The sequence below is a fragment of the Caloenas nicobarica genome, chromosome 4, assembly GCF_036013445.1.
Source record: "Caloenas nicobarica isolate bCalNic1 chromosome 4, bCalNic1.hap1, whole genome shotgun sequence".
NCBI classification, from domain to species: domain Eukaryota; kingdom Metazoa; phylum Chordata; class Aves; order Columbiformes; family Columbidae; genus Caloenas; species Caloenas nicobarica.
The window spans coordinates 5,919,872-5,947,754 of record NC_088248.1 but is presented as its reverse complement, the minus strand read 5'-3'; the positions used below and the strand labels follow the sequence as shown (position 1 = coordinate 5,947,754).

General features: G+C 42.9%; 2 protein-coding genes across 2 annotated transcripts in view; one reads left to right on the top strand and one right to left on the bottom strand.

The window, feature by feature from the left end:
- Nucleotides 1-1,143: 1,143 nt before the first annotated feature.
- On the bottom strand, nucleotides 1,144-10,232 carry CISD2 (CDGSH iron sulfur domain 2). The gene is made up of 3 exons (XM_065634069.1): nucleotides 10,008-10,232; nucleotides 2,542-2,753; nucleotides 1,144-1,507 (listed from the first exon to the last, which is right to left on the bottom strand). Exons 1-3 carry the CDS (start codon nucleotides 10,108-10,110, stop codon nucleotides 1,418-1,420), a joined length of 405 nt encoding a protein of 134 aa, XP_065490141.1. The 5' UTR covers nucleotides 10,111-10,232; the 3' UTR covers nucleotides 1,144-1,417.
- Nucleotides 10,109-27,883, top strand: part of UBE2D3 (ubiquitin conjugating enzyme E2 D3) — a 34,797-nt gene continuing 17,022 nt past the window's right edge. Inside the window, exons 1-4 of the mRNA XM_065633831.1 lie at nucleotides 10,109-10,349; nucleotides 20,565-20,645; nucleotides 21,590-21,600; nucleotides 23,348-24,112. Of these exons, the coding sequence (XP_065489903.1) occupies nucleotides 10,109-10,349; nucleotides 20,565-20,645; nucleotides 21,590-21,600; nucleotides 23,348-24,112 (1,098 nt within the window). The remainder of the gene's footprint in view (nucleotides 10,350-20,564; nucleotides 20,646-21,589; nucleotides 21,601-23,347; nucleotides 24,113-27,883) is intronic.

Genomic DNA, 27,883 nt, shown 5'->3' with positions numbered 1-27,883 from the left:
TTTGCTCACCCATCAAGGTAAGACCACCATGTAGCATGTAAACATTAAAGATTGTACCATAGTTCTATGACACACTTTGTGAAAGCAGGCATTTAACATACAATCACATCCTAATCTGCCATTTTTTGCTGAAAGGCAAAAGGTTTAGGTACCTAGAACTACAGCTGTTACAAACGCAGGTTAGAATGATCTACCTTAGTTCTACTGCTGCTGCGAGAGCCATTACGTGAGAACTGCTTCCTGACTTGCTTTCTGTTTCAGCACTGTGGCGATCAGCTTTGGCAATGGCACATGGCTCTGGGGCTTCCCACCTGCCTAACAATGGGTCAAATGAAATGCTGTTAAGAAACAGTTGAAATCTGCCGTAGTACAATTATCTAAAATTGTAGCATGGATGAAAAAATTGTTTTTAAACTGAAGGATACAGTCTCTCATTGAAGAATAAAGCACTTTAGAAGAATTAATTAGAAGTCTAACAGTTAGATAAGTAGCAATTATTTACCTGCACCTGAAATTAAGCCATACCACAGCAAAGTTCTGACTTGCCCAAATAATCATTCTGAATGGGTAACAAGCCAAGAATACAGCTCAGCTCTGCTTTCTTGATTCTGTCATTTAACTAATTCCTCCCATGAAAGTCTCTGCTACAAAAAGTAGCATCTACAGTGCAAGTGAATTTGCAAGGAGCAAATTTGTGTTTCTTTACAAGAGCTCATGAATGATCAACACAGGAGCCTGAAATAGAGGGATAATGTTAGTGGCTGACCTGCTCAATAGTTGAGTTTATATGGTCTGGAACTGGAGCACTGCAGCTAGGACATGGTATGAGACTGCCTGGCTGTGTGGGGTCTGTTTGAGCCGGGCTGCTTTGCACAAGACTAACAAACTGCCCGCTTAGGCACCGCACAGGCCAGACCTTCACCTAGCATGACCTAACACTGCTATGCTGCCTGCCCTCAGTGATATCCATTCTCAAACGATGAATTTATGATCTTTTTTCCCCACTTAAGTGCACTTAAATTTGTTACTGAAAAGCAGAACAACACATGGCTTCTCAGCAGAACAAAAATCAACAAGAAGGTGCACTTCAGTCATTTTGAAATTGCGACTGTTTTATAAATGCATGTTCATACAAAAAAAGGCTTAATTGGAGGAAGTCATTTTATTGTTGAAATAAACGACTTATTTACAGAGATAGTTACTTTACAGTTTTCCAAGGCAGACATAATTCTTCTCAGAATAAAGTATCAAAACAGTGACAGATTTAGCACTGTCTAAATGCAGTTTATTCCAAAAAGAAATCTACAGCAATCATTAGACTAAATCATACCAATCACATAGTAAAATGCTGTCTTTTGTAACTACAACAGTATAAAAAGACTGTATATCAGTCATGACCTAGTGGATTAAGCATCAGCTATACCTCTTTCTTCTTGAGTATTAGTGGACCTACATTATCTCCTGTTAATTCATTGTGCTTGTTGTGGGAGCCATCACAGACAGGGAACTGGAAGAAAACATACACGAGGAATTAGTATAACTCTGTACAGCAATTGCATGGTGATTTTTATACTATGCCAAGAGCACTTTAATAATGTTGCTAGTTCCTCTGACTATGTCCTATTTCAACATCAAACTCGCTGTCTCCTGTCAGACACAGGACACATGTTACTAAGATAAAAAACCACTGCTAACTGGTAACTAAGTTTGTGAGATCCTTAAATTTCTGTTCCTAGACACAAAGTTAGGGACAGAGCCTTTACCTTGAAAGAACAGCAAGCAAAGCAGCCATCACAGCCACAAATGCTTTAAAGTTTATTGTGGAACTAGTAACAGTGCTCTTAATAGATTTAATCATTTGCAACCACAAAGTACTGCTTTAAGGAAAACTGAAATACTTTGCTGTATTGATTGTTCTGAAGGGAGAATAGTTGAGAGGGTTTCTTAGGTCCAGGGCAGATTTTTTTGTTAGAACAGAAGTGGATTCAGACCAGAAAGGACAAAAATCAGGCTGCAGTCAGGACGTTCAAAAGAAATTGAGGGTAAATGAAAAATACCCATGTACATCTAGTTGGTTTGGGCGATACGGACTATCCAAACCAGTCATCTACTGGTTGCTCTGGATCAGGTGGGGATATGTTCTCCCTCACCAGTACAGGTCCAGCCTCACTTTCATTACAATATGAACAACTTTCTAAGCATTGTTTTGGCAAAATAGAGTAGTTATGCTCTAATTAGTTGCAACGTATTTCCAAATATCAAACAAGGCTTGCTTGGTTTTAATCTGCTCATAGGTGCTCACTCTAAGTTTTTCTAGAAAACCTCCACCATGTTTCTTACAAGTTTATCCAGTTTCTTTCTGCGTGTAGACAGACTTACAATGGAGAAAAATAAGAACTGCGCTATTCTCAAAAAAAACAGGAACATTTTCCACTTCCACAGAAAAGCAACAGGTCAACATGTAGCAATTCACCAACAAAGCACTGATAAAAACATGCAAGTTGCAATCTCTAATCCTACCGTAGCACAAAGTTGTCTTACCGTCTTGGAACGCCAACACCTGCAGTAAGCTTTAGTGAGGCACAGATCTTCAATGTTTATTTCATTCACTACTTTTGGATTTTCCTTCTGTATCTTGAGGTTAATCAAGCTATCCTTTTGCTGTTTCTTCTTGGGGAGGAACGGACGAACAGCGAGGTAACCAAGCAAGGCCAGCACACCCAGGAAAGGCAATAACCGCAGCCATTCTGAAACTAAAGACAGGTGGAATTTGGATCAGCTCTTGACACCACTTCAGTGTGGTGCAGCATCAGCTACCCTCAAATGACTTCAGCTTATGGTAGGGAATGGCATTGCTCAGTCAGCAAGGCTCTGAGGGCAAACAAGATTGAGTAAGTCTTCAGAAGAAAGGCGGCCCAGATTAAAATGTGGGGTTTACTGTAGCCAAGGTAAAAGTTTGACTCCTAGAACGTCATCTGAAGTTCAATTTCAACATTCTAGAAGATGACTCAATGGAAGAGAATAAATCCAAACCAAATAAAAGAGGTATTGAAATGAGGAGCCCTAAAATTACAGGGTTTCTGCTCACCTGAGGTAAACCTGCACTGTGAACTAGCAAACTGGGCACAATTAGGTGCAGTAAGTATATTCAGTGCTGGTATCTTAACATTCTGTATGTGAAGAAGTATTCAGTATGTTTTACAATTCCTTTTCTAATTACTTATTTCAGATTTTTAGCTTCTTGAAGTTTTCCTCATTTTATTTGTTATGAGTTTTTTTAGAAACTTTTGGTAGAAATTATACAGATTATTAGATACACACTAGCAAAACTTCCACCAATCTTTTTGGTTTTATCTTTCAGAGCTCTGTTTGCTCAGGGATCTGCAACTAGTTTCTACAATACACAAAGCAGGAAAGAGTCCTGAGATCAGGTAAGTCAAGCTATGGAAAATTGCTCTTTACCAAACTAAGGAACTTCTTTCAAGTACAGGTAAGTATCCTCTGCAGACTGAGCTGCCTTGCTACATCATTATAAATCATCTAGACATACCAGTGAGAGAAAGACAGACTTACTGGACTTTTTAAGAAATTCATCAGCACGTGGCATAAGATCTATATCTATCTATAAGGTGGATCCACTTTTCCAGGAAAACATGCTATGACAATAGTCTCGTGTAATTTAAGTACCATGGTACAATAAAGGAGAGACCATTTTTCTAAATTTACGGAGAATACATTAAATTAAACACTCACACAGAAATGGAAGAGAGTTTAAAAATATTTTTAAGTGAGAAATGAAATGAGCTGGAGCACAAATAGCTGCACAAGCACTTTGTAAGACAAGACGCTGTAATCAAGTTCCTCTTTTAAATTATTTAGGATCAGAACATAGCAAAAATTTTGTTCTACGTTTTATTTTTTGAGATTAAGGTGTACAAGCAAGGAAATGCAATAGAGCAAGCAAAGGATGCTAGGTAGATTGTAGCCCTCAGAAATTACATTTTTTTGTACAGGTCGATTTTATTTGTAATAATAGAATACACATTCATGCTAATACTTTTCCAGTTAGAATACAGTGGCCTTTTCTTAATAATTTGAATTTTCTGGAAGTATACCATGTGAGGAGAATTCTTTGTGGGACTACTTTTGTGTTCTTTGAGCTTTCCACAGCCTTTGAAGTAAAAACCACACTTATTGCATTTATCTGGGAATGCACCACAACGGTATAAATGCGAAAGGCACTGCAAGAACTTTCAGTAGTCTTTCCACACCTGCACTTGCAGCAGTCCCTATGCAAAACAACTGATAAAATTTGCTGAGAGTCACTGCAGTAGACTAATCTCTGTTGCTCTTTTCTCAGTTACCCCAAAAAGCTGTAAGCCCTAAATTATGACAGTTATCACTGAGATACTTAAATGTTTTCAATTAGACAAAATACTGAGTTTCCTGGACAGCAGTGCCTGTTTGTCTTTTCTATCATTACTATTCCAAAACACTCCATCAATAGGAATTCAAATGCACTTTCTGACCTTACATGAAGGACTAACTTGGAACGTACTTTAGAAGAGAGGAAAAAAATTTGGTCACTGAAAAAAATCCCAAATTGAGTATCTAACCTGACCATTGGCAAAGAGGTAGATCTCTACAAAGCTACTCTGAACTCCAAGACAGAAGTGCCAACAGGTACACCATAACGAGAAGCAGAGCACGTATCAAGTGTGTGATGAATACAGCTGGGCTAAGATTGACACACAAAAAGGAAATGTCTTGCATCAGAATTAAACATTGTTAAAAGAGACCAGCAACTAAACAGCAAGTGACATCTCAATACAGCTTGAAACTCCCTGATACGACCAAAAAAAAAATTGGAACAGTAGTCATCTCTATGGGAAACTCATAACCAGCTGGGTTCATCCAGATGAAACAGGAACACAATAGCTGTACCCTCTGAAAAAAGAAATTAGAAACAAACAGGAATAGGAAGTACAAGATTATTACATATCATGGTTATTATTTAATATTTGTATCATGCTAACTGCTGATAAAGAGTTTTGTCCTCACTAGCCAATGATTTCTCTATGTATTTCTGATCTGGGAGTCTCTGGAAAGCCCGCAATTACACCAATGTGCACACTTGTTATTGCCAAAAGACTGCCAGAAGCTTATACTTTTAGATTGAAAAATCATCATGACCATGCTTCTAGGGCATGAGAGACAAGATACTGGCACAAAGTAAAAAAAGTCACACATCTTTGGACTGAGTGAGCAGGGATGGGAGAAAAGCTTCACCCCAACTAATGTAGTGATATCTTCCTACAACTGTAAGCTGCTCCTTGTTTTTGAAGCCATTCATCCCTTTCTGAAGCAGATGTAAGGCAATTCACAAGCCTGTTTATTTTCACAGCTGGTAACTCAGAATTCAGCAATTACATTGATTCTGGAAATTCTTTATCAGTTCTGCTAAATGGGAAGAGGCAATCTTTGGAGCCAGAAACAGAGAGTAGAGTATTGAAGAGGTTAGTCTTCAAACTTGACTTATGTTAGACAGAGACCAATCCCAAAATAAGTGCTGGAAAGTATCAGGAACATCACTGAAACATGAATGCCCAGAGAATTCCAAGAAGCCGAGGCCATAGATGACAGGCCAGAGGAACATTTTTGAGGACGGGTTATCTTAACTTTTAGTCTAACAGTAACAAGTCCAAACAAATAAGAAACACACACACTGTGAACAGAAAAGGACAGGCTAGCCACTGACAGTCAAATCAAATCAAGTGGTCCCTGCTTGTTTTTCCCCAACTACTCTTTTGATATCTTTCACTTCGATTTATATTTTAGCTAATTTCTGTGGAAATGACCCTATACAGACCCAAAAGCAGCTTCTTACAGTAACAGCTCAACTGCAGGTCAAAACTTTAACGAGTGTTAGCTACCAAAATTAAGATTGGAATTGTGATGGTATATTCTCTAAACTGATTAAATTCTTAATGCAAATTCAAATTACTTAATTATGTTCTCTTCAGAACTAATCAGCAGTTCTACCCTAACAGTTTTCTGTTGTTTGCTTGGGTCTCTTAAGGGTGTTCTCATTGCTACACAAACTAAACACAAAGGACTCCACACACCACTTTAGTATGTCTATTAGCTTATGCAGCAAGTCTGAAGGTAAAGAGGTGACAGTTCTTTTAGCGACATAGCACACTTTAAGTAAGTTAAAAGCCAAAGCTATGGGTAAGTTAGCAAGCCACTCTGCAAATGACAAATTCATGATTCAAATGGGTTCTGAGGACTCTATTATAATGGTATCACCCTTCTTTCCCCTCAGTACTTTAAAAGATGATCCACAAAACTATCCTCTTCCTGCCTGGCAGCTTTTTACATTAAAATTTCTCTTAACATGTAGGCCAAATGTAAGACAGCCCACACAGGACTGTATCCTGTTTATGGAAAGAAGACTAGCACCTAGATGCTTCCATAAACCTTGACATTCTGACCACATGCTATTTTGAGGTGAATGTCTATGCTGTTTTAATAACGTAGCAGGATAAAAAGCAACGCCAGCATGAGACAACACTGTTCACTTCAGCAAACTTGAGAAGGGAAGGGTAAAGCAGCTACAAGAAGAAACTGCACGAGGCTTCTGAGCAGCAACAGCGCAACCATTTAGATATCCACTTTCAAATTCAAGGTCAAACATTCTTTCCTTCCTCCCTCTGGTTTTAGCTTCAGGAGTTTTGCACTGGATGTCAACAGTCTTTCTCTCTCCAAGCAAACAGCTTTCCGTTGTGATTTGGTGAGGTGATGACCGACAACGGGTGTCTCGAGATTTTTAATCAGCACAATATAGATTCTCCCCAATACTTTTGGTCTGTTGTTTCTACAACTGATGCGCTAGAGAACCAAAGCTGCATCTGCCGGGAAGCTAATGAAGGTTCACAGAAGCAATAAAAGAGCTAACAAGCAATATACTGCGCTGTTCCAGATTTGGCTTCTGGCCTCCCTTTGCGAACAAGGTCTATGCCAGCGAGTGTTTATAGTGCTGGTCCCTAAGTTCAGTAGATGCCACCAAAGGACAAATACTAACACACTTTAAATGTTTTAACATTTTTATTATTTCTTACCTTCCAAAGAGAAGCAAAGAAAAATGCTTGACACGTTTGATATGTCATTTGCCAAAGAATATCCTCCTCTGTATTTGTAGTAGCAGATTAATATTCTCTTTTGTGTTTACTAATCTTCTCTATTGTCTAATAGTCTTTCACTAACACTAATTCAATAGATGTGATCCTGTAAGCTGCTGCTGCAAAATAACTCCCAGAATTGGGAATCCTCTGCTCTTAGAGGCTTGTGACTTTAGGACAGGACAAACTAAGACCACAACAACAATACAGAAGAGGCAGCACTTGCTGAAAGAATCCAGTTTTCTCAGATGAAACTTTAAACTGTCAGCAGCTCTGAGTACACCTAAGTACAAAAGTCTTTAATGAGCAATGAGGTTTCAATGACTTTCAATAACTTCTAAGCACTAAGAGAGGATAATTTTTTAATTTAAGTGCCTAGGATGTGGTGTCCTATGATTTCATTTTGAAAAGCCTCACCATGTTGCATCTACCCTATGCCATAACTTTAAGCACCTAATTTTCCCTCCATTTTCATTCGTATCCACTTTAAGAGGAAGATATATGACAGCAGATATTAGATATTATCTGAGTGTTGAAAAAAATGAAGAGTGTCAAAATGTTGTCTCTATAGGTATGTATTTTTAATTGTACCTTTGTTTCTCTTTCTTAGAGTGTTTAGCACAAGAACAGTCAAAGAAATCACTAAGAACTAGAGGCAGTGGATTTTTTTTCAGGTATGCTCATTAAATCCTACCAGGTCTCCAAGCAATTTCTGACATGGTTTCTTCTTTTACCTTTGTTTCATACGTTTGGGACTGACATTTCAGATGTTTGGTTGCCACTTAAGGTTTCAGTCGTTTGCTTCTTGCCCTCCCTCCAAATTCAAGGAAGTACCCATCAATGGGTAGATAACACGACAGCAAACCAGTTCTCCCCCATGGATCATTCTATTAAAAAAAAAAGTTCTGACCAGAGGTTTTCAGAATAAGTTACATTACTACTAAATAGTGTGAATAAATACAGAGACCACACGAATAATCCTGTTACAGGAGTGTATGTTTGGACAAACGAGGCAAGAGGAGATTAAACTCAAGCTTAAACCAAGCTTAACAAATTTTTAAGTACAACTCGTGGTTAAAAGAGCAACGACTTAAGTAAGAAACTGCCAAATTCTAGGAATACGAGAGGCTTCACTGTTATGTAGCTTATTGTATCCCCCTCCTCCTAATTTTGTAGCAGCTGAAGTTCTCTATTCAGTAAATACACTTAATAACATTTTCAGATGAGAGTAGTTGCGGGGAAAGAAGAACAGTTCATGTAAAATGGCTCTACTTGTCATGAGAAAGATAATGGGACTTTAAGTTTCCAGGCAGCATAAACATGCTGGGAAATAAAGTACTCAAACCTGGTTTAAATAAATTGTGCCTGTTCTAAATTAAATAATTTTCCAGCACTATTAAAATAATATAGCTTAGTGCTGCAATGTAAACATATAAGATTGATCCTACCCTTTGAAGGCTTTTTCCTGTTTCTAGAGAGTTTGTTAGAACATTCATCTTACTTATGATCACCAAACTCATCTTGTCATTTGACATTATTTGAGGTTCTGCCTGTATTATCCCAGCTGACCCTGTGCTCAGATAGTTCCAGTTTGCAAAGCACTGAAATGCACTGAACATCTAAAGAATTTGCTGGGATTTAGTTTTCTTTCTTGTTTACTCTGTGATAGGGTTATGATTAATGAACAGGTATTTTCAGTCCCTCGCCTAGAAAATGCTTCCAAAAAACTATTAGATAAAAACCCTTTAATTTTGTGTATGTAGCAGGCTCCCAGAAACAATTTATTTTTACTTTAATCAATATAGATGCTCCTATAACCTTCACCTTGAAGAGAGAGTGTTTTAGGCCTTCAGCCCAAATCCCATTTTCTGTGTGTGCATGACCTGAGACTTGCTGCACAGAGAGGAATTTTAAATACAGTGCAAACGAGTGGGGCCGAGGAGCATGGTGGGTTTTACTCTATCGCTACTTTTTACTCTATTACCATCTACCTCGCAGGGCACCTTAAACACTTCAACAGCAACTAACGTTTGGGGTTCCCCACACCTGTAACAGATAGAATCATAGAATCATTTCAGTTGGAAGAGACCTTCAGGATCATCGAGTCCAACCATAATCCAACCGAACTCCAGCATTAAACCATGTCCCTAAGAACCTCGTCTAAACGCCTTTTAAACTCCTCCAGGGATGGTGACTCCACCACTGCCCTGGACTGCCTGTTCCAATGCCCAACAACGCAGCCAAAAAAGCCACCAGCATCCTGGCTTGTATCAGGAATAGTGTGGCCAGCAGGGCTAGAGAAGCGATTGTGCCACTGTACTCAGCGCTGGTGAGGCCAAACCTTGAATCCCGGGGTCAGTTTTGGGCCCCTCATCACGAGAAGGACATTGAGGTGCTGGAGAGAGGGCAGAGGAGGGAGCGGAGCTGGTGAGGGGCTGGAGCACAAGTGTGATGAGGAGCGGCTGAGGGAGCTGGGGCTGTTCAGCCTGGAGAACAGGAGCTGAGGGGAGAGCTTGTCGCTGTCTGCAACTGCCTGAAAGGAGGTGGGAGCACGGAGGGGCTTGGGCTCTTCTCCCGAGTGACAAGTGATGGGACAAGAGGAGACGGCCCCAAGTTGCGCCAGGGGAGGTTTAGATTGGATGTGAGGAAAAAATTCTTCCGGGACAAAGTGAATGGAGCCCGGAATGCGGAGTGAAGCGGCAGGCCCGGGGGATGCGCCGGAGCCCCGCCCGGCCCCGCCGCGCCCCTCACGCCGCCCGCGGGACGGGCAGGGGGTCACGGGCAGGGGGTCACGGCCGCCGGCCCCCCCGCGCTCCCCTCACGTACCTGTGAGGCGGATAAAGCCACCGACGCTCTCGGGCAGCGGCAGGCGCCTGAGGTACGCGGGCAGCTGGACCTTGACGATGCGGGCCAGGCTCTCCAGCACCATGGCGGCGGCTACGGCCGGGAGGGAAGGACAGAGGGGATGGAAGGACAGACGGACCTCTCCGCCGCCGCGGAGCCCCGCGCGCTTCCTCGCGCTTCCTCACGCTGCTCCCGCCGCGCACGCGCCGCGGGGCGGGGCGGCGCCACGCCGGTGCCGCGCACGCGCTCGGAGGCGCGGCCCGTTCCCCTCCGCTCGGGCCGCGCTTCCCGCGGGAGCCCAGACGGGGGCGCTGCCGCCGGCCGGTACCGCCGGGAGGGACCGGGGGGTGGGGAGGGGGAAGGGAGGGTGGCTTCAATAACGTACGGCTTTTGATTTGCAGGCTGTGTGTGACCTGTCGTCAGCCTGTCGTGTCAAAGTTGCATTTCCTGTGGACGTTCTTAACAATATCGAGGTAAAAGCCCTGGTGAGACCACATCTGGAATATTGTGTCCAGTTCTGGGCCCCTCAGTTCAGGAAGGACAGGGAAGTGCTGGAGAGAGTCCAGCGCAGGGCAACGAAGATGCTGAAGGGAGTGGAGCATCTGCCGTGTGAGGAAAGGCTGAGGAGCTGGGGCTCTGGAGCTGGGAGAAGAGGAGACTGAGGGGTGACCTCATTAATGGTTATAAATATGTACAGGGTGAGTGTCCTGAGGATGGAGCCAGGCTCTTCTCGGTGACAACCAGTGATAGGACAAGGGGCAATGGGTACAAACTGGAACACAGGAGGTTCCACTTAAATATGACAAGAAACCTCTTCCCAGTGAGGGTGCCAGAGCCTGGCCCAGGCTGCCCAGGGAGGTTGTGGAGTCTCCTTCTCTGCAGACATTCCAACCCGCCTGGACACTTTCCTGTGTAACCTCATCTGGGTGTTCTGCTCCGGCGGGGGGATTGCACTGGATGAGGTCCCTTCCGATCCCTGACATTCTGTGGTTCTGTGATGTTTTTCATATGGATCATAGCTTTTCTGAGGTGGGATAATGTGAGTGCTGAGAGGTTTAATATTGCAGGGAGAGGCCTGTACGCCGCATGTTTGGCAATAGCTTGCACAGAACAAGCTGTATCTCCAGTGCATTATTTAATTTTTGTGTCAAGAGACTGGTCATTAGGCATCGGAAAGTGCTCCTCTATAGCCAGGTGAAAGAATGGGAAGTAGGCAGCTATTCTGGGTCAATTTAGACAATCCAGCCAGACCTGAAAACTCCTGCATTATGCCTTGGTCACAAGTCAAACACTATTTGGTTCAAGATGCTTTGCTACCGTGAGCGAATCAACCAAGTGCTAACAGTGTATATAGCACATAGCACGAGCAACTTCAGGAAAGCTGAAGCAGTGCAATCCTTCTAGAAGATGCGTCTCCTTCCTTACGTGGTCTTGACGGGAGCACAGTTCTCTTTCTTCCTTCAGTGTCTGGAAACCACACCATGTCTGCCCATATCAACTCTGCACTTTTCCTGACAGCCCAGAATTGGTAATTAAGAAGTTTTGGGGTAAGTCAATAGGGTTGAGCAAAGTAATGAAAGAGGAATTATTGGCATTTCTTGAGTCAGACAAACTCACTGGTCTGTCTTTGGCTGAATCTACTTGGCAGTCATGTTTGCCTTGTATTGAGGGCTAGATCTCTTTCCCTAGTTTGGTTTAATGATCAATTCAGGATAATCTTAACAAAAAGTTAAAATCACCACAAAGAACCAAGGCAAAAAAACCCAAATACTGGAAGCAAGGTTCAAGACAAACGAATCCAGCTTGTTCTGCTTGTGGCCTGAATATTACTTTACCTGTGACCCTATGTTAACATTTCCTGATGAATCATCTTCTTTAGCTAGTGAGAATATTCCTGTGATCTCAGACTATCTTAGTTCCCTGCCTCACCTAAGTTTATCCTTGTAATGACCACGTCTGATGTCCTAAAATGATTCCTTCTTGTGTAGGCAAATGCCTGCTATTAGACAAGATAATGAAAGAGCAAAATGCTTGATTATTTTGTAAAGATTACAAATCAGATGTCATGATGTAACCTTGTTTGTGGAACTTTATGAGGGAAGAATACTTAAGGTAAATCTTCCAGCTCTGAATCGAACAACTTCACATTGAAGCTGAGAGCTTCTGTCCTTTCCTCCTCCTCCCTTTCTTCTGCTCTTCCAGCCTTCTCTAGATGCCGGCTGTGATACTGGGAACATAGCTGACATTTTACTGAAGCTCCTGTGCCCTGCTGTGCTGCCTTTGATCAGTGCTCCACTCAGCGCACTGCTAGACAATCTGCACATGTTGCAGAGAGGAACCATTCTCACCACGTCTTGCCTCGTCGGCGTGGGTGTCAGTTGACATGAGTGATGAACGGTTTTGGTATATGAAAGGCTGAAGTCATAGATTATGGAAAAACTATAAAGAAGATGAAGCCTGAATGAGATTATTAACTGAAGAGGAGGCAAAAGATGGTCTTTAGAAATCCAGTTTGAACTAGGGCTCAGGAGACGCGTGTTCACTCTCCAACTTGGCTGCAGACTTCCTATTTGACTTAAGGGCAAAAATGTGAGCTTGCAGGCTTGCTCAGTCCTGCAGAAGAGAACGGGGTTTTATGCAGTAGTTTATCTTCAGGGACCGTGTTATGAGGTCAGAACTTAAAATCAGTCAACATCAGATTCACCAGGCAGTTGTTTTCCTTCTGTTACAACATGTTTAACACCCTATGTGGACGTTCTTACTGTACAGGCAGATTGCTGCTTCAGGATTTTATCAGCATCCTTTTTGACCTTGCTTCAAATCTAAGTGCTGTTGGATATCTGGAAAATTTTCTAGCTTTTTGAGGGAGAGGAATACGCAACAATTCATTCTTGCATATTTAGCTTCTGTTAACTGAACTGTTAAAAAGAAAAGATTGCTTCTGCTTATGCATTTCACGCTGAATTTGGCCACTGAAACTCTGGTATTGAGTAGGATATATAGAGTTGCTGTAATAAACACAACAGCAGAAAAAGCTCAAACATAGATGCTTGAACAGAACTTAGGTCTCTGATACTGAAATACAGTTATTGCTTTCAGCAGTAGGTGTAGCAAGCACATTACAAATAAGATGGAGCTTGGAGCCCACATGAAGAGATCTACATAGTTAGTGCTAGCTCAGGTCTTTCACATGAAATTCTCAAAACAGCCCAAAAGAGAACCAGCCCAATTAGCTTACTACTATGCATGCTTTGACAAGAATGGTAGAGAAGTTTGTGGCACAGATGCAGATCATGTTTGGCAGAGCTTATTCTGCCAAGCATAATGTCACTAGAACACCGCTGCATCGGTCCGGCTTGCTGTAGAAATAGGAGATGCCTTCAGCATCCACAAGCTGGTTGGTCCTGGTCCAACAGACTGAGCACAGGTAAAAAGGAAGCTGGTTGTGCTCCTTCTCTTGTTACCCTTCAAAATTTGCTTAATTTCCCTGTGCCTTTAATTCAGCTGTAAAATGAAATAATACTTACTGTCTAGATTTGCAAAGGAAAAGAACATTTATACATTATATTTATTTCTTTTCTTTTACCAAGTACACACCAGTAAGGATAAAAGATGAAAGGTGCTGAGGCAGCAGACACACAGTCCTTCCATCTCTGAAACAAGCCTAAGTAGCACAGTAATTTGTTCAGCACTCTTTCATGGTAATGAGCTTTTCTACCAACAGGGTGTCTTACATTGTTAAAACCATTTTCTTGGAATTGGCATTGCCATTTTCCATACTGAGTACCTGGAACAATCTCTGCAGCAGGCGAAATACTGTTGTCAACTAAAAACTATCCTGTCACCAAAGAGCTGGCCTCTGTGATCAGCAAACACAAGCCCTGTCTAGGAGGAAGCTACACCTCTCCCTTTGTATTCATAGAATCATTTCACAATGGGGTTTGATTAGCTGTTGTTCCTGCTGTACACAAAGATCTCTGTCTCTTCCACTTCCCCAAAAGCAAGCAAAACCATGACACCCCAGAAGGGCTGGAGGAACTGTGATTCATTTCATGCAATGTCTCCATCAGTTAGTTATGCAGCACTGTCAACACCCAAATATTAAATAACTGAATCTCAAAAAATCAGGACACTGGAATAAGACCATATCTATAAGGTCACTTTCCTCTATTTTATGCTTATGAATGTTGCAAGCAAGTTGCAATTGCATTGCGTGCAGGTTAGGGTTTCATTTCTTACTTTTACATCCAAAGGCTTAACTGCCTTTAGGAGAAAGCTGAGATTGTCATGGTTTCACTCGACTCTGAGACCTGGCACCTTAAGTGCCTTCTGCTGGTGTTTATTGAAAAGATCTACTACTATTCTGTGGTGGGCAAAGTGTTCATGAGAAAAACGAGTTTTAAGGAAACAAATCACATTTATGATAGAATCAACAGGGTAATTTTGTGATAGCATAATTTTCATCTTATAAAATTACTACTAAATTAGCATGATATCACTTTCTAACCTAACTAATGTCCAATAATTTTACAATATAACTATTATGTTTTGAAAGCAGGTACTATTTTAATTGTCTAAGTAACTGCAGTGTTCTATTAATAGCATATATTATTGTTGAATTTTAAAATTCCCCGTGGCTTAGAATGCTATTTATTGTCACAGATTGTACTGAATTCATTTGTGAGAAGAATGAAAACAGGAATGTAAAGAAAAATGGCAAGATTTCTAAGAATTGGATAAAGTTCCAATGTGGCAACTTTGTGCATGAGAAAACAGAGCAGTAGACACTGGTTTTATTTGTTCGAGAAAAGTACCACCATGCTTTGATCTCTCAGTCACAGGTTTAACATTTTAATTTATTTTTTCTGATTACTACTGCTGGGGAGTGGAAAATGTTATGCATGAGTTGGTTATGAAACAAAGTTGAAGAAAACCCTAACTCAAGAAAAAATAGGTGTATTCAGTGTTAACATCCTAGATAAAGTTCATTCTAGTTGCATTATGTGCTTTTTCCAACAAGAAATGTCTCTGAACAATGGCTAGCACTGGTCCACAGTAGTGGTTTCTATAATGTTTACAGAAATAGCACAAGATGAAACTGAATATCCACTCAGTTACACTTAAGTTACTGATTTCAACTGCCTTTATTTAAAGCATAGAAAGTAACAAGTTGTATGACATGAAACTATTTTAAGTACCATCAGCCAAGTAACATTAAGGATACACAAGAAAGCATGCAGTAACTCTAATATTGCAATGAGTTTTAAATTTTGACCCATTACATGAATCATCCAGTTCTTCCACCCACATTAGGTAGCTGATCCAGTATGTGCTGCTCATGAGGATCAGACTGATCCGATTGCTGGTTCCACACAGACTTGCACCGATTTGGAACTTTATTGGCTTCCAGGGAGTTGCTAATTCATAACAGTTTTACTTAAATCAGAACAAGTATCCTTAGGATTCAAGAGTATGTCCATAAAAGACCAGATTCGTTACTGATTTGTGGCAGGTTCTGTCTGGTTTGTTGCAATAAACTGGGCTGCAAAATCCACAGATTGTCGTCCCCTGTGAGGAAGCTGCAGTGATGGAAAACAGATCCATGCCCCCCTACACTAAAGGACCAACAGAAGACAAAGCCGACACAATCTGGGAAGTACACACTGCTAAATGAACAGATGTGAACTAAAACCGCTACCCAAACACTACAAGCTGCTCTCTTATGATGGGAATTCCAGGGAAAAGAAGCTATATATCTGTCTATATATTTTCAGCGGGGGACCACTCACCATTCCCTTTTAAACGGCACCGATCTTTGCTATTAGTGAAGACTGTGTATCTTTCACCAGGCAACTAAGGGTATATTTGTTCCCTTAGTACTTTACTCCTTTGGCATAATAGCTGTCACTGAGAGATACTTCATTTTGGAAGGCAAAGGTGAGAATGCCACAAGACTAATTCCTGTGACGCAACGTGCACTCGTTGGCAGTGGCTAATTATAGCACAGAAAAACTACCAGCTTCCCCTGCCGAGCAGAGAGTGCATGATCTCTGCAATATGACTGCACTCTGCTCTTAAGTTCTCCCTGTGTCACAATGCCCACTGACACTGCAGTAAAACAGCAGTTTATCATTCCTCCTCAGGCTGCTGTGTGACAACAGCACTGTGGAGATTTCTGAGCCTGTCTCCCCTTTTCAAGGTTAGCCAGGTCTGGCATTGATGGTAACCCATACTCCTTCTCTGTCATCTCACAAGAATAAAGAGGAGGAAAAAAAAATAATAGCACAAAACCAACCAACCAAAAACAACAAAACAAAACCAAACCACCATGCCTCTTCCATTTCAGGCAACAAATATTTGTTTAATGGATGGAGATGAAAGCAGGGAAAAAGTGGCTGTCTTGATCCCAAGGCAATGACATGGAATAGTACTACAGGAGGTAAATAAGATTAACATAACATATTTTATGCCTATCTCAGTGATGCTTTTTCTTCTCTGTTTTTTCTAGGCACTCCCTGTCCTGTGGACTGCAGGTGAGCTATACCACAGCGCACTTTCAGATCTAGGTAGTTGGCTATTCTCTAGAAGATTTGTAAGTTACTTCCTCACTTTTCAAGATATTGCCAGAATTTTGCATAAATTCTGCACTTCACCCCAGTACAGAGAGCTGTTAGGTCTGTAAATACACTTCTTTAAAATTGGTTTCTTTTTTGCCTTTGAATCAGCAGAGAAAGCAACGAACACAAAAAGTAAGATATATCACCTCAAAGTTTACAAAACTTATTTTACAATAAATGTAAGCCTAATGATTTTGAAAGGTAAAAAATAAATTAAAAATAAGTACATGGTAGTTAAGAGGCATTTATCTCGAACAACGTGCTAGGAGAGTGCTATTGGAAACTAGGAAAATATGCTAGTCCCCCCTTTTTTTAGAGCAGAAAGTCTTTTATTGAAAATTAGTCATCATAGGTGTCTATAGTTAATTTATTAAGATGCTTGAGAACATTCTAAACTGCTTCCCCAAGAGGAATGAAATTATTTTTATTCGGTTTTTTTTACACTTTCATGTGAGTTATTTTGACAGCTTCAGGGACAGAAATGTCCTGATTATGCAGAAAATGGGTACGGTAGAAATGGATTCTGCACATAGTCCCTCAAATTGCCTGTCCAATATGGTTTGATCCTGTCAAATATCCTGAACAATGTAAGGTTAAAGCTATAATTTAGTCTCCAAGTACCTGAGTCCTCCATGCCTAATTGCAGCAGTGTTTGTTTTTCTAACATGGGAGCTAAACAGAGATCATAAAATCATTTAACAGAGGCCACCAAATAGTCAGGAAGGACTAAGAAATTATCTTTTTCCCTGTTAACTTGAATTTAAATCACTATGACTGAGAAAATTAGTAACTTGGATCCTACTACCAACTCCTTAAGCCAGTATTTTTCAGTGTTTTTTTCTTTGGTTCATTGTTTTGTTTTGTTTTGTTTTGTTTTTAAGATGACATCCCATTATCCAAAGGAAAAAAAAATTGGAGCCCTCATTTTCTTTATAAAAATGAATCTATTGCTTGTAAAAGTGACAAATCTGTGTAATATTTCTTGAAAGGCTGAAAAGCATGCTTGACCTTGGAAAATAGAAGTTGCCAGGAGTACAGAAGCTAGGTTGCCTTTGCTTTATAATTTGCAAAATTTCCAACAACTTGCCAACATCTGACCATGTTTCATGACTATCGTGTGTGTCACAATCCACCCTCTCAGAAATTCTGCCCTGATCCAGCCCTCTAACCATAATGATGGACAGTGTAATAACTGACTAATTCCAGTCTTGGTGATTTAGAGTAATCAGCAATATTTCCTGAATTACAGTATGACGACAAACAAGAATACTATTCCTTCCTTCAAAGAGATATATTTGGCTGTAATTACCTGGATATTTGAGGTCGAAGCAAGCTCTTGGACATCTTATGGTGAACTGGGACATACCAAAACCAGAAAAGATCAACCAAATCTTTAAAGATGAGTTCGCTCAAAAGGACAAAAAGAAAAGTGAAATGACTCCTAGTACCACACGATAGTTGGCTAGTTAAATACATGGTCTAAATATACTCCTGTCAGTTCAAAGACAAAGAAAACAAACATATAAACAAACCCTGAAGTATTTCTATGGACTTTCCTATTTACTTAAATCATTATTTTAAATATGTCAATACAGCATCAAACATTTAAACCACTGCCATCTACAAGACTATGTAATAATTTCCCCAGGGAAACATAGCATTATTTTGTATAAAACAGAACCGGGGAGGGAAAGAGAGAGAGGATGTTCTACAGAACTTCAGTATAACACTAAATTTAGCTAGCCTGTTGAATAATTAACTTTAATCGTTAACATTTTATCTGGATTAGCAATTTTTATAGTGTATTAGGTATGCTGGCCAAATCATTTGTTAAACCCAAACACTCCTCCAAGGTTGTGGTTTGCTTAGTACATTTGCATTCTGGAACAAACACTGGAGGAGCAACCAAACTAGGATGGTCCAAATCTGACTAGTAATTGATTCTGTCAAAGTAATAAAAATAGACGTATCTTGAAGGCGCTTCAGAGAGGCCTTTGGCGTCTCCTTTGGTAAAACACAATAGGCCAAATGAAGTACTGCTGAAAATTGCCATAAGACCTTGGTCATTTTTGGTAAAAGTGTAACTCCTCCAGACTTAGCATGCAGTGTGAAGGCAGCCTGAGGGGCCAAAAAAAGAGGTATAACAAGGAAAGCAACCACCTCCAAAGGGATGGGGTAAAGTAGGTCACCATTAAACAGCTTTTTGAGGAGATCGCCAACTGATGTACCCTGGCCTACTGAAATTGATAAAACTCAAATTTGGTCCAGAGAGGAGTTTCACCTGCTGAATTCAGCCTGTGTTACTTTATTTTAGTAGCTATGACTAATTGCTCAGAGCTTCGCGCCCCTATTTTAAAATGCTATTTTGCTATGTATGCATATATTATCTATGTTTATTCAGGAATGTAAAGAATTCATACGAAAGAACAAAACAAAGGTAGTTAGTAAATGCATGTCAACGAAACTTCTCATTTTTCAAAATTGGCATTGTAATTACACCGTGCACATGCTCATGTGAGTTTCATGCTTCAATATCCACAGGGCTGAATCAGCACAGAAAATGAACAATATTCTTGTTGACACAAACTGCTGCTGACTTGAATCTCTTTTTCATTTAGATCAAATGGTGGTTTTGCTGAGAAAAAACAAATGAGTACTCTGTATGAATACTAATAAATATCCAGTAGCAATTTTCAGAGTTTTCATTGTTTAGGTCTGTGAAAATAACGTAACAAATTTTATGTTGTCAAAACTTCTTGTAAACTAGCTCTTATTTTCTGTAAGGATTTCAAGAGAAGAAAAATATTTTCTTCAACTGAAAGAAAACTGTTGTCACTATGAGGCTAAAAAAGTGCTAAATAATGAAGTGCTAAACAAAATCCTGAAGTCTGGAAGATTCTGTGGAGAAATTTGGTCTGTGGATCTCACTGGAATTACTGAAGTATTTTATATTCTTGTGAATCCCACATGGCCTTGTGCAAGCCATGAAACCTTAGCATGCCATTATTCAACAAAGCACTCAAGCTTTTCTATGTGGTCTTAAACATTAGATTGTACAACTCCCTACGTAGAGCAGCAAAAACTTAAAACAGATGAATGTAGGGACTTGGGGTTTTGCCCCATGACCTAGCAGTGAGACAAAAAGCAGTACTATACAGAGGAAACATGTAGAATAGCTTGGAAATTGTTTCAGTGAGAATGTCAGAGAAGCTGTCAAAGAAACGATGTGAGGTGAAGAATTGCCAAGTTGGAATATAAGACAAAAAGTTACCTTTTATCTAATATTCCTTAGAAAGCCAACTGCTGCCTAACACATTGATCTTGGGCTGGACTCCAGATGTGAAAGGGTTTTGCTGCCTCTTCTTCCTAACAGAAGGAGACATAATGGGCCCAGGTATTTAAAACACTGATCAGGTGGAATCCACTGACATCCACAAACCTGCTTTTCTTTCACTGTCATGTAATGGCACTTGGGTTGGCGAACTCAGCCTTTTTATTTGTTGGGTTAAAAAAAGCCAATGGAATAATCTTATCAGCTTCTGTGATATTACTCTTTGTGGTCTCCACGGAATCAAAAGGGTCCCCAATACAGTGAGTTGAGCTCACATTAAGGATGGATTTGACTGCAAGCTTGATTTAGGATAATTAAAGGAAAAACAAGTCAGACAGGATGCTGCAGAGAAAATTAAGGCCTGGTAATACATGCAAACAGGGAGAAGCTGTTGTTGTTGTTGTTGATCTTAGCGCTTTGTTTTCCAGTAGCAGAAGCTGTTGTGTTTTGTCTCCTCCAAACAAGAACTAGTAACGACCTACCAGATGGACTAAGAAGAAGAATGTCTTGCTTTTGTTGAAGTAACTTTTTTTCTTTCCTAAAAAGGAAGATCTTTTTGGAAACATTTTGCATCTCATTTCCCCCTTTCAGATAGACGAAGCATCCTGAAGCAAGTATGGAATGCTGCTTGGTGTTCAGGGTGCTCGGTTGCTCCACCCATTTTGAAGACAGGTAGGAGACCATGCTCAAAATGTAAAAATGGCTGGTCTCAGGCAAGTGGAAATGAAAAGCAGATGTTGATGTGCAAGCAAGCTACGCTAACCTTTAAACTAAGGCTGGGCTGCTTTTCCCTCAAGTCCCCTCTATGCTGAGGGAAGTTCTAGAACAGTATATCAAGGCAATCTCCATTCCTGCTTGCTCTGCTGGACCATCACAAAGCAGAAAAAACGGACTGGCAAATTCAGCCTTTGGAGGTTATCGACCACCTGGCTGCACAGGGCTCTGTAATGCCATACTTGAAAAAGGAAACAAAATTCAAAGATGGAGTTCAAACGAGCTGGTCTGTTCTCAGTGTTTTTGTGCAAACTGTTTATTACCGTGCCACATCTACTGAGCTATTTTGCATAATAACCCTCTGAAAATCTAACCCAACTTCACCACCATCTGAGAATTAGACATGGTTAATACCTCTCTTCAGCCACTTCTGAGGATTAGCTTCAAAAATCAAATTAAAATGAAGCAAACCCAAATAGACAGGGTAGTTGTGCAATAAGCTGCAACGCCCATATTCAGCAACCATCATCAAAATGCCTCTTGTATTTTGTATTACTACATGAGGTAGCCGTGCAAGCAGCGTCATAGTACACCTGCTGCATGTGGTAAAGGTGAGAGACTCTTGGAATATGGCACATCCATATATTAAGGCTATGAGGCCTTACTTGCCTGAGTATTCCTACTAAAGCAAAAAAATCTATTTGAGTTTATTTACTTCCAGAAGCTGATGGGAAAATATATGAGTTTTGCGTCACCATTTGAGGAAAAAGAGATGAGGGCGAGGAGTATAATGTTCTCTGAGCAGGACTGTGCGCTGTGACTTGCAGAAATGGCCACGGAACTGTGAGAGTGCATCTCCTTTTCCATTCCTGTATAAGTAATTGTTTTTTACTTTTCTCAAGTGTATTTAAAGGTAAGTATTGAAATTGACGGATTTGTTTAAAAAAGTGACCAGTGAGTGTAATAAAGTGTTTGTCTAAACAGGCATACTAAACCAACATATACAAACCTGTTTCTGAGCAATGGCTATAAACAAGAGCTACCCAATACATCTTAAATTCTATTTGGGGTCAAATGCTAACAGAGATATTGATTTTAACACGCAACTGTTGGAAGCCACACAAACAAAACTTGACTTACCACATTAGCAATTCCTGTTGTCTTAAATTAGTAGTGAAAATTACACACCTTAAACTGTGTTTGTGCTGTTCTTCATTCCTTCCATTATAAGGTAAAATGCGAATCGCAAACCAGATCAAAACTCTTAATATAGAGTCATAGTAGAGGTAATTAACCTCAAATAATAATTAAGAACGTAGAACTGGAATACTGTTAATTACCTAAACCTCCTGAGATGACAAACAATAAATAAAAAGTTCAAGAAGTTTGTAGCAATTTACAAGGCAGAGCAAGATGTCTGTGACAGAAAGATGGACACGCTGGTGATTTGGAGCAGTTTAATAGCATCCGGAATCCAGAGCAGGCAAGGAAGAGCAAGGTGGTTTGCATCAATATTCTTAATAATGATGATAAGAACATTCATGAAATGGTTTGGGACTACAGTTCCTGAACATTCTGTTCAGTACAACAACAAGCAGAAAATGAAGACTACACAAGGAAGTTGCTAGAAACGGTTTATGTGATCACAGAAAGATAACTGGACTTGACAAGTACAAGGCATTGTTTTCTCTCTAGCCTGTATGTGACACAAATGCTAAAAAACCATGGCAGCCCTACCACAGTAGTATTTTTTACATTATTTTTTTAAAAGGCGCGCATTGCTAGCCGAATTCACTGCTGGCTATTCTCAAGCTTCATACTGAAACTGTTGTTACACAATCAGGTTTTTCGAATATGCTGCTTTCTCCAGACAAAAATCAGCATCCTACATAGCAAGAAAACTAACAGTAGCGCATTAAAGGCGCTATAATGAATGCAGCCGTGTTTCAGTGCAATGGGTTTAAGTAATTACATATCCATACTCCCTGGGCAGCCAATGCCACGTTTATTAATATGGTCTATCCCCTCATTGCAGGAGAAGGGCAGTCTGCCAATCCTTCTCTGCTTGGTACTTCACAGGAGTCCTTAACATGTACACAACTATGCATAAATCTACGCGATTTATTACTATGAGAAAAAAAGGAGCCTGGCTGAGAGCGAGTGGTTTGTTCATCTGCGCTGCACAAAATAAAGCCCCCAAGGAGCTGCAAGTGTCACAGGAGGTATCACTGCAAATTAAACGATTATTTGATGACCCTGGCCCTTGTGCTGCCAGCCTCCGTTACCGAGCCTTCCCTTTGGGGATGTTTTTGCCCCGTACTGAGAAACTCGGGTTGGTTTAGTCGCATGCGTCCACACACAACTCGAGCCAAGTTTCGGGCACCAGGCCTGAGCTCCTCGTTGCTGCAGCTCCTGCCCCGGGCAAAGGCGGACACCACTGGCACCACAGGGACAGCTGCAACCCCCTTGGCCTTTGCCCAGGCCCCGTGCCCCGCACTCCAGCCGCCTGCCGCGCAGCCACACGGCCGGGCGCGGAAACGTGGGGGGCGGGAAGCTGCTCCGATGCCGAATACGGAGGCAGGCCATACCCCGACCCCAGCGCGGCCCGATGGGGGCCAGGCCAGGTCCCTCCCCAGCACGACACCCGCCGGCGCTGACAGACACCCACGGGGCCGACTGACGCGCGGAGGGATACCGCGCCGCCGCGTCAGCTCACGCATGTAGGTCCGGCCGCCGCCATTTCGTGGGAGGGCGGTGGCTGTCGTCAGCGGCGCGCGCCGCCGCAGCGGAGCCCCCGGCCGGTCGTGCTCGGGCGGCGGCAGGAAGCGGGGCGGCGGGACCGCTGCCCTCGCCGAGGTGCCCGCGGGCAGCCCCACAGCGCTCCTTCACCGGCCCCTCCCGCCGGCGCGGCACTGGCGCCCGTCCCTCACGAGACCGCCCCGCGCCTCCAGCGGGGTTGGGCCGCAGCGCTCGCCCCGTTTCCCACTCGCCCCGGGCCGGGGGGGGTTTTGCTGGCGGCGTGTCCGCCGCGTCCCGCCCTTCCCGTCGGCTCCGCCTCCCGCGGCGTCTGGGCTCGCTCGTCCTCTGTCCCGGGCGGGCGGCGCCTCTCCCCCACACCCCCTTTCCTCCTCCCGGCGGTGACGGGAGCGGCGCGGCGGGCGGAGCGCTCCCCCAGGCTCCCCGGCGCACGGGCTCGGCGCCGGCAGGCAGGCAGGGCTCCGCTCGGGCGCCCCCTCGGCTGTTTCCGGAGGAAGGAGAAGCGCCGCTGCCCCCTCCCCCTGCCCGCCTTCCTCCCCCTCCTCCTCGCTCGCTCCCTCCCTCCCGGCCCCCCCTCGGCGCGAGCGGAGCGCGGAGTCACCGCGGCGCACAGACGGGCCCGGCGGCGGCGGCACTCGCACACAATGGCGCTCAAACGCATCAACAAGGTGAGCGCCGGGGCTTCTCCTGCGGCCTCCCCGGCTCGGGTCTCTCTTTTTTTTTTTTTTTTTTTTTTAATTATTTTTGTTTTCCTCCGCCCGGGAGGAGAGGGGCACGGCTTCGCGGCGGGGGGAAGGGGAGGCGGGAGGCCGGCGGAGCGAGGCCGGGCAGCGGGCCGGCTCCTTCCGGCGAGGCCGCGGCCTGGCCGGGCCGGTGCGGCCGGTTTCCCCGGGGCTAGGCCTGGAACCTCGGCGGCCGGGGGGCTCGGTTGGGCCTGGGGCGCGGGCGGGGAGCGGCAGCTCCCGGGGACGCCGAAATGTCAGCGGAACCCGGAGCGGCCGTGGCGTCGCCGCCGCTGCTCCCCCGCCGCCGGCCGGCCCGGATGGTGCCGGTCCGTGTGTGCCGGAGGCGGTTTGTGTCCCGTCGCGGCTGTCCCCGGGACAGGCAGCCGGCCTGTCGGGCCGCTCGCTCCCCTGTGCCGTGTAACTTCTTTCCCGCATTGTAAGATGGCGGCGGGTTCGCCTAGTTCGGGCTCTTTCCGGGATCTCTCGCTTTCTGCAATAACATGACACACGCACGCACACACACTCCGCGCTTTCCTCGGCGCCCGAGCAGCTGCCGCGGTGCCATCATCCTCTCCCCGCCTTCCCCCCTTCCAGCCCGGGCCCGGCCCGGCCCTCCCGCCGCCCTCGCCCCCCGCGCCGGGCGGGAGCGCGCCCCGCGTTGCACAATCGGAGCCGGGTGGAGCAACTTCGCGGCTAACTCGGAAAAAATGCCGAGGTGATGAAAGGGGCTTTTCGCCTTTTTTTTTTTTTGTTTTAGAGCCTCTCCCCGGGCGGGGAGGTGGGGGGGGGGGGGAAGACTCCCGACGTGAGGTTGCGCTTGGGCAGCTGGAGGGTTTCTCGGCGGGTTTGGGAATGGTTTGGGGTGTAATCGCAGTGGCGTTACCGGGAAGTCGCTGTTGGTCTGTGCTCCTACGCGAGCTACGTGGAGCATTTACGTGTTTCTAGAGCCGAGGGGAGTTTCTTGGTCACCTCTGCCAAGATGCAAGATGGCAGAAAGTCGGTGTGTCCTGGAATTGGTGAACTAAACTTTGGTGCACAAAACACCTTTTATAGGCGGTGTGTAAAGTTTGCCACCTACTAGTCTTCCTGTAACATCACGTCTCTTGTGGGCATATTTTAGTCAAAAGGAGGCTGTTTATTAGTGAAAGGATAGTTCTGTTATCCCTGAAAATTTGAGATCTGTTCCGGATTAGTGCTGGCTGAGTGAATTGTCTTTGAATTACGGCTGCATTATCACAGGAATTTCAAAACAATTCTTTTTGAATCTGCCATCAGAACTTGTTCCCCTTTGCTAGTGGATGGTATCGCTTGAGTTGAAGCACAGCTAGGATACTCCCTGGTATGCTTTGTCATCAGCTCGTGCTTATGAAACACATTCAGGCACCGCAGGTAGGAATTTGTTGTCAAATATAAACCAAGGCAAACCCCCACTTACATAGTAATCTGGTGGTCACAACCTTAAAACGATTCAGCATGACTCTTCAATCAATAAGTTTGCTCTTTGACTTCAAGGTTTTGGCCAGTTGTGAGCAGCCTCTTGTCCTGCATTGGTCCTTGCGCTCTATGGCACTGTGTAGTAGCAAACTTCTTCCTTCCTTTACCCAGTGCTAGAGTTTAGGATTGGTGAGACGTTTGGGCAAGGGTTCTTGTGGTGGTTTTTTGTGTGTGTTGTTTTTAAGGTGCTATTTTTAATCAGTTTAATCACACGGTGCTACAAGACATGCTTCCAAATTCACATAGAGTTTACAGTTTTGATTTTGTATTTGCCAGTTTGGAAAGTCAAAATAGTGATGTTTTGCTAGACTGAAACCATTGCTTCCAAGTTGCTCTCTTCCCAAGCATGGCTTCCGATATGAATGTTTACTCGGATTGAGGCTGAAATCCAAAAATAGCAGGGCCTGTTTTGTAACAAGGTGGTTGTGAATTTAGATTTTGGTCTTGCCAACAGGTAAAGCCAGAGAATGGCACTGTGTCCCCAGTGAGATGGGATCTCCTGTCTTCCAATCGTAAGGTCACAATCAGACCTTGAAACTCCTTGCTTCCTTGTAGTATGTTATTGGCACTAGATCAGAACAGGCTAAAGAGAGACTGGGACCTCAGAACATTGTAATCACACATAGCTGGTTAGTCTGAATTGTGGTATTACCTGTCAGGGCTGGAATTCATTGTCTCCTGCAGCAAATGACATTCCAGATGCACCAGCAAAACTATTTTCGGTCTATTTGGCCAACTACCTCTTTGTGGACTTGATGTATCAAGCAAAATAGATTTTTCTTTTTTTATTATATTAGGTAAACCAGACTGTGTTAGCGAGTCTAAGTTTAATCTGAAGTATGGTTCACATTCAGAACAAAACCACTGCTTAAAACAAAACTGGCAAATTCTGCTTTTGATTTGGAAATGAAAGTACCTGAGTATTCACATGTTATGTGTTGGTTCATCTTCTTCTGGAACACCCTTCATAAAGCTCTCTTCAAAATGAAGTAGTTGTCAGGTACATAGCCAGTCCCAGAATGATTATGTTTTGTTGGAACTCATCGTCACATCTGTGCCATCTGCCCTGAGGGCAGCCTGTGTTCGATTGGCAAAACTCTGCTTTTATTGATACGACTTGCTCTGCATGAGAATGGCAGTTATTTTAGTTTAACAAGTAAGTGCTTTTGCCAAGGAATAATGTGAGTCTACGTCTTAATTTTAACTCTTTCCTTTCATGAAGATGATTTTTTTTTCCCCCAAATTATCATAAAGGCAATGGAACAAATTGATGTTGATTTATGAACTTGTATCTAAATGCTTGTGGCACATTGTCCAAAGCGTTGAGTGGGCCCTGCTAAATGCACATCCCGTAATTGCTGCAGAATGTTGGCGCTTCAGGTTCAAATGATGATGATCTAGTAGCAGGGAAACGTTTATGTAGGAGTGGGGAATTGGGAATGCATAAAATTGAGAAAACTTGAGAATACTACATCATTGATGTACATCCATTTTATCACTGCTATATGCATCCGTTAAAGCGAGGCAGTATAAAATGCCTAAGTGGTGATCTTGATAGACTAAAAATAGAATTAATACAGGAGATGTATGCGTGAAATGTCTCATCTGTGAAATCCTTAAGACGACTTGTGCCTGTTGTGTTTTATATCCGTTTGGTTAAGCATAACACAAGTCAGCATCATCATGTAGGAGTATTTTATTAGAAAATCTTAAGTGGAGTTGGAATCCTGAAAGCTAAACGCTGAAGGTGGCAAAACCATTTATCACTACTTAAGTACAGATAGAAGGCTTCCATTGACAGTGGTGGAGACTAAATAACTCTTTTCCTCAAGGCTACAGGCTCCAGCATTATTCCTAGATGTAGAATTAATTGCAACTTTAATCCCACTCTTCCAGATGCTCATAATAAGAAATGCTACTAACTCTGGAGTGATCTGTAATATTTTTCAGAGATTGTGATATGCAGCAATGAAGGCAGCATGGAAATCTGCATTGGTTTAGCCAGCTTTATATGCTGAGCGTGACATCCTATGGTGTGGAATATCCCTTTGGTGCGTTGGGATCAGCTGTCCTGGCTGAGCCCCCTCCGAACTTCTTGTGCACCCCCAGCCCACTCGCTGGTAGGTGGTTTGAGAAGCAGAAAAGGCCTTGACTCTGTGCAAGTCCTGCTCAGCAATAGCAAAAACATCCCTGTGTTATCACCACTGTTTTCAGCACAAA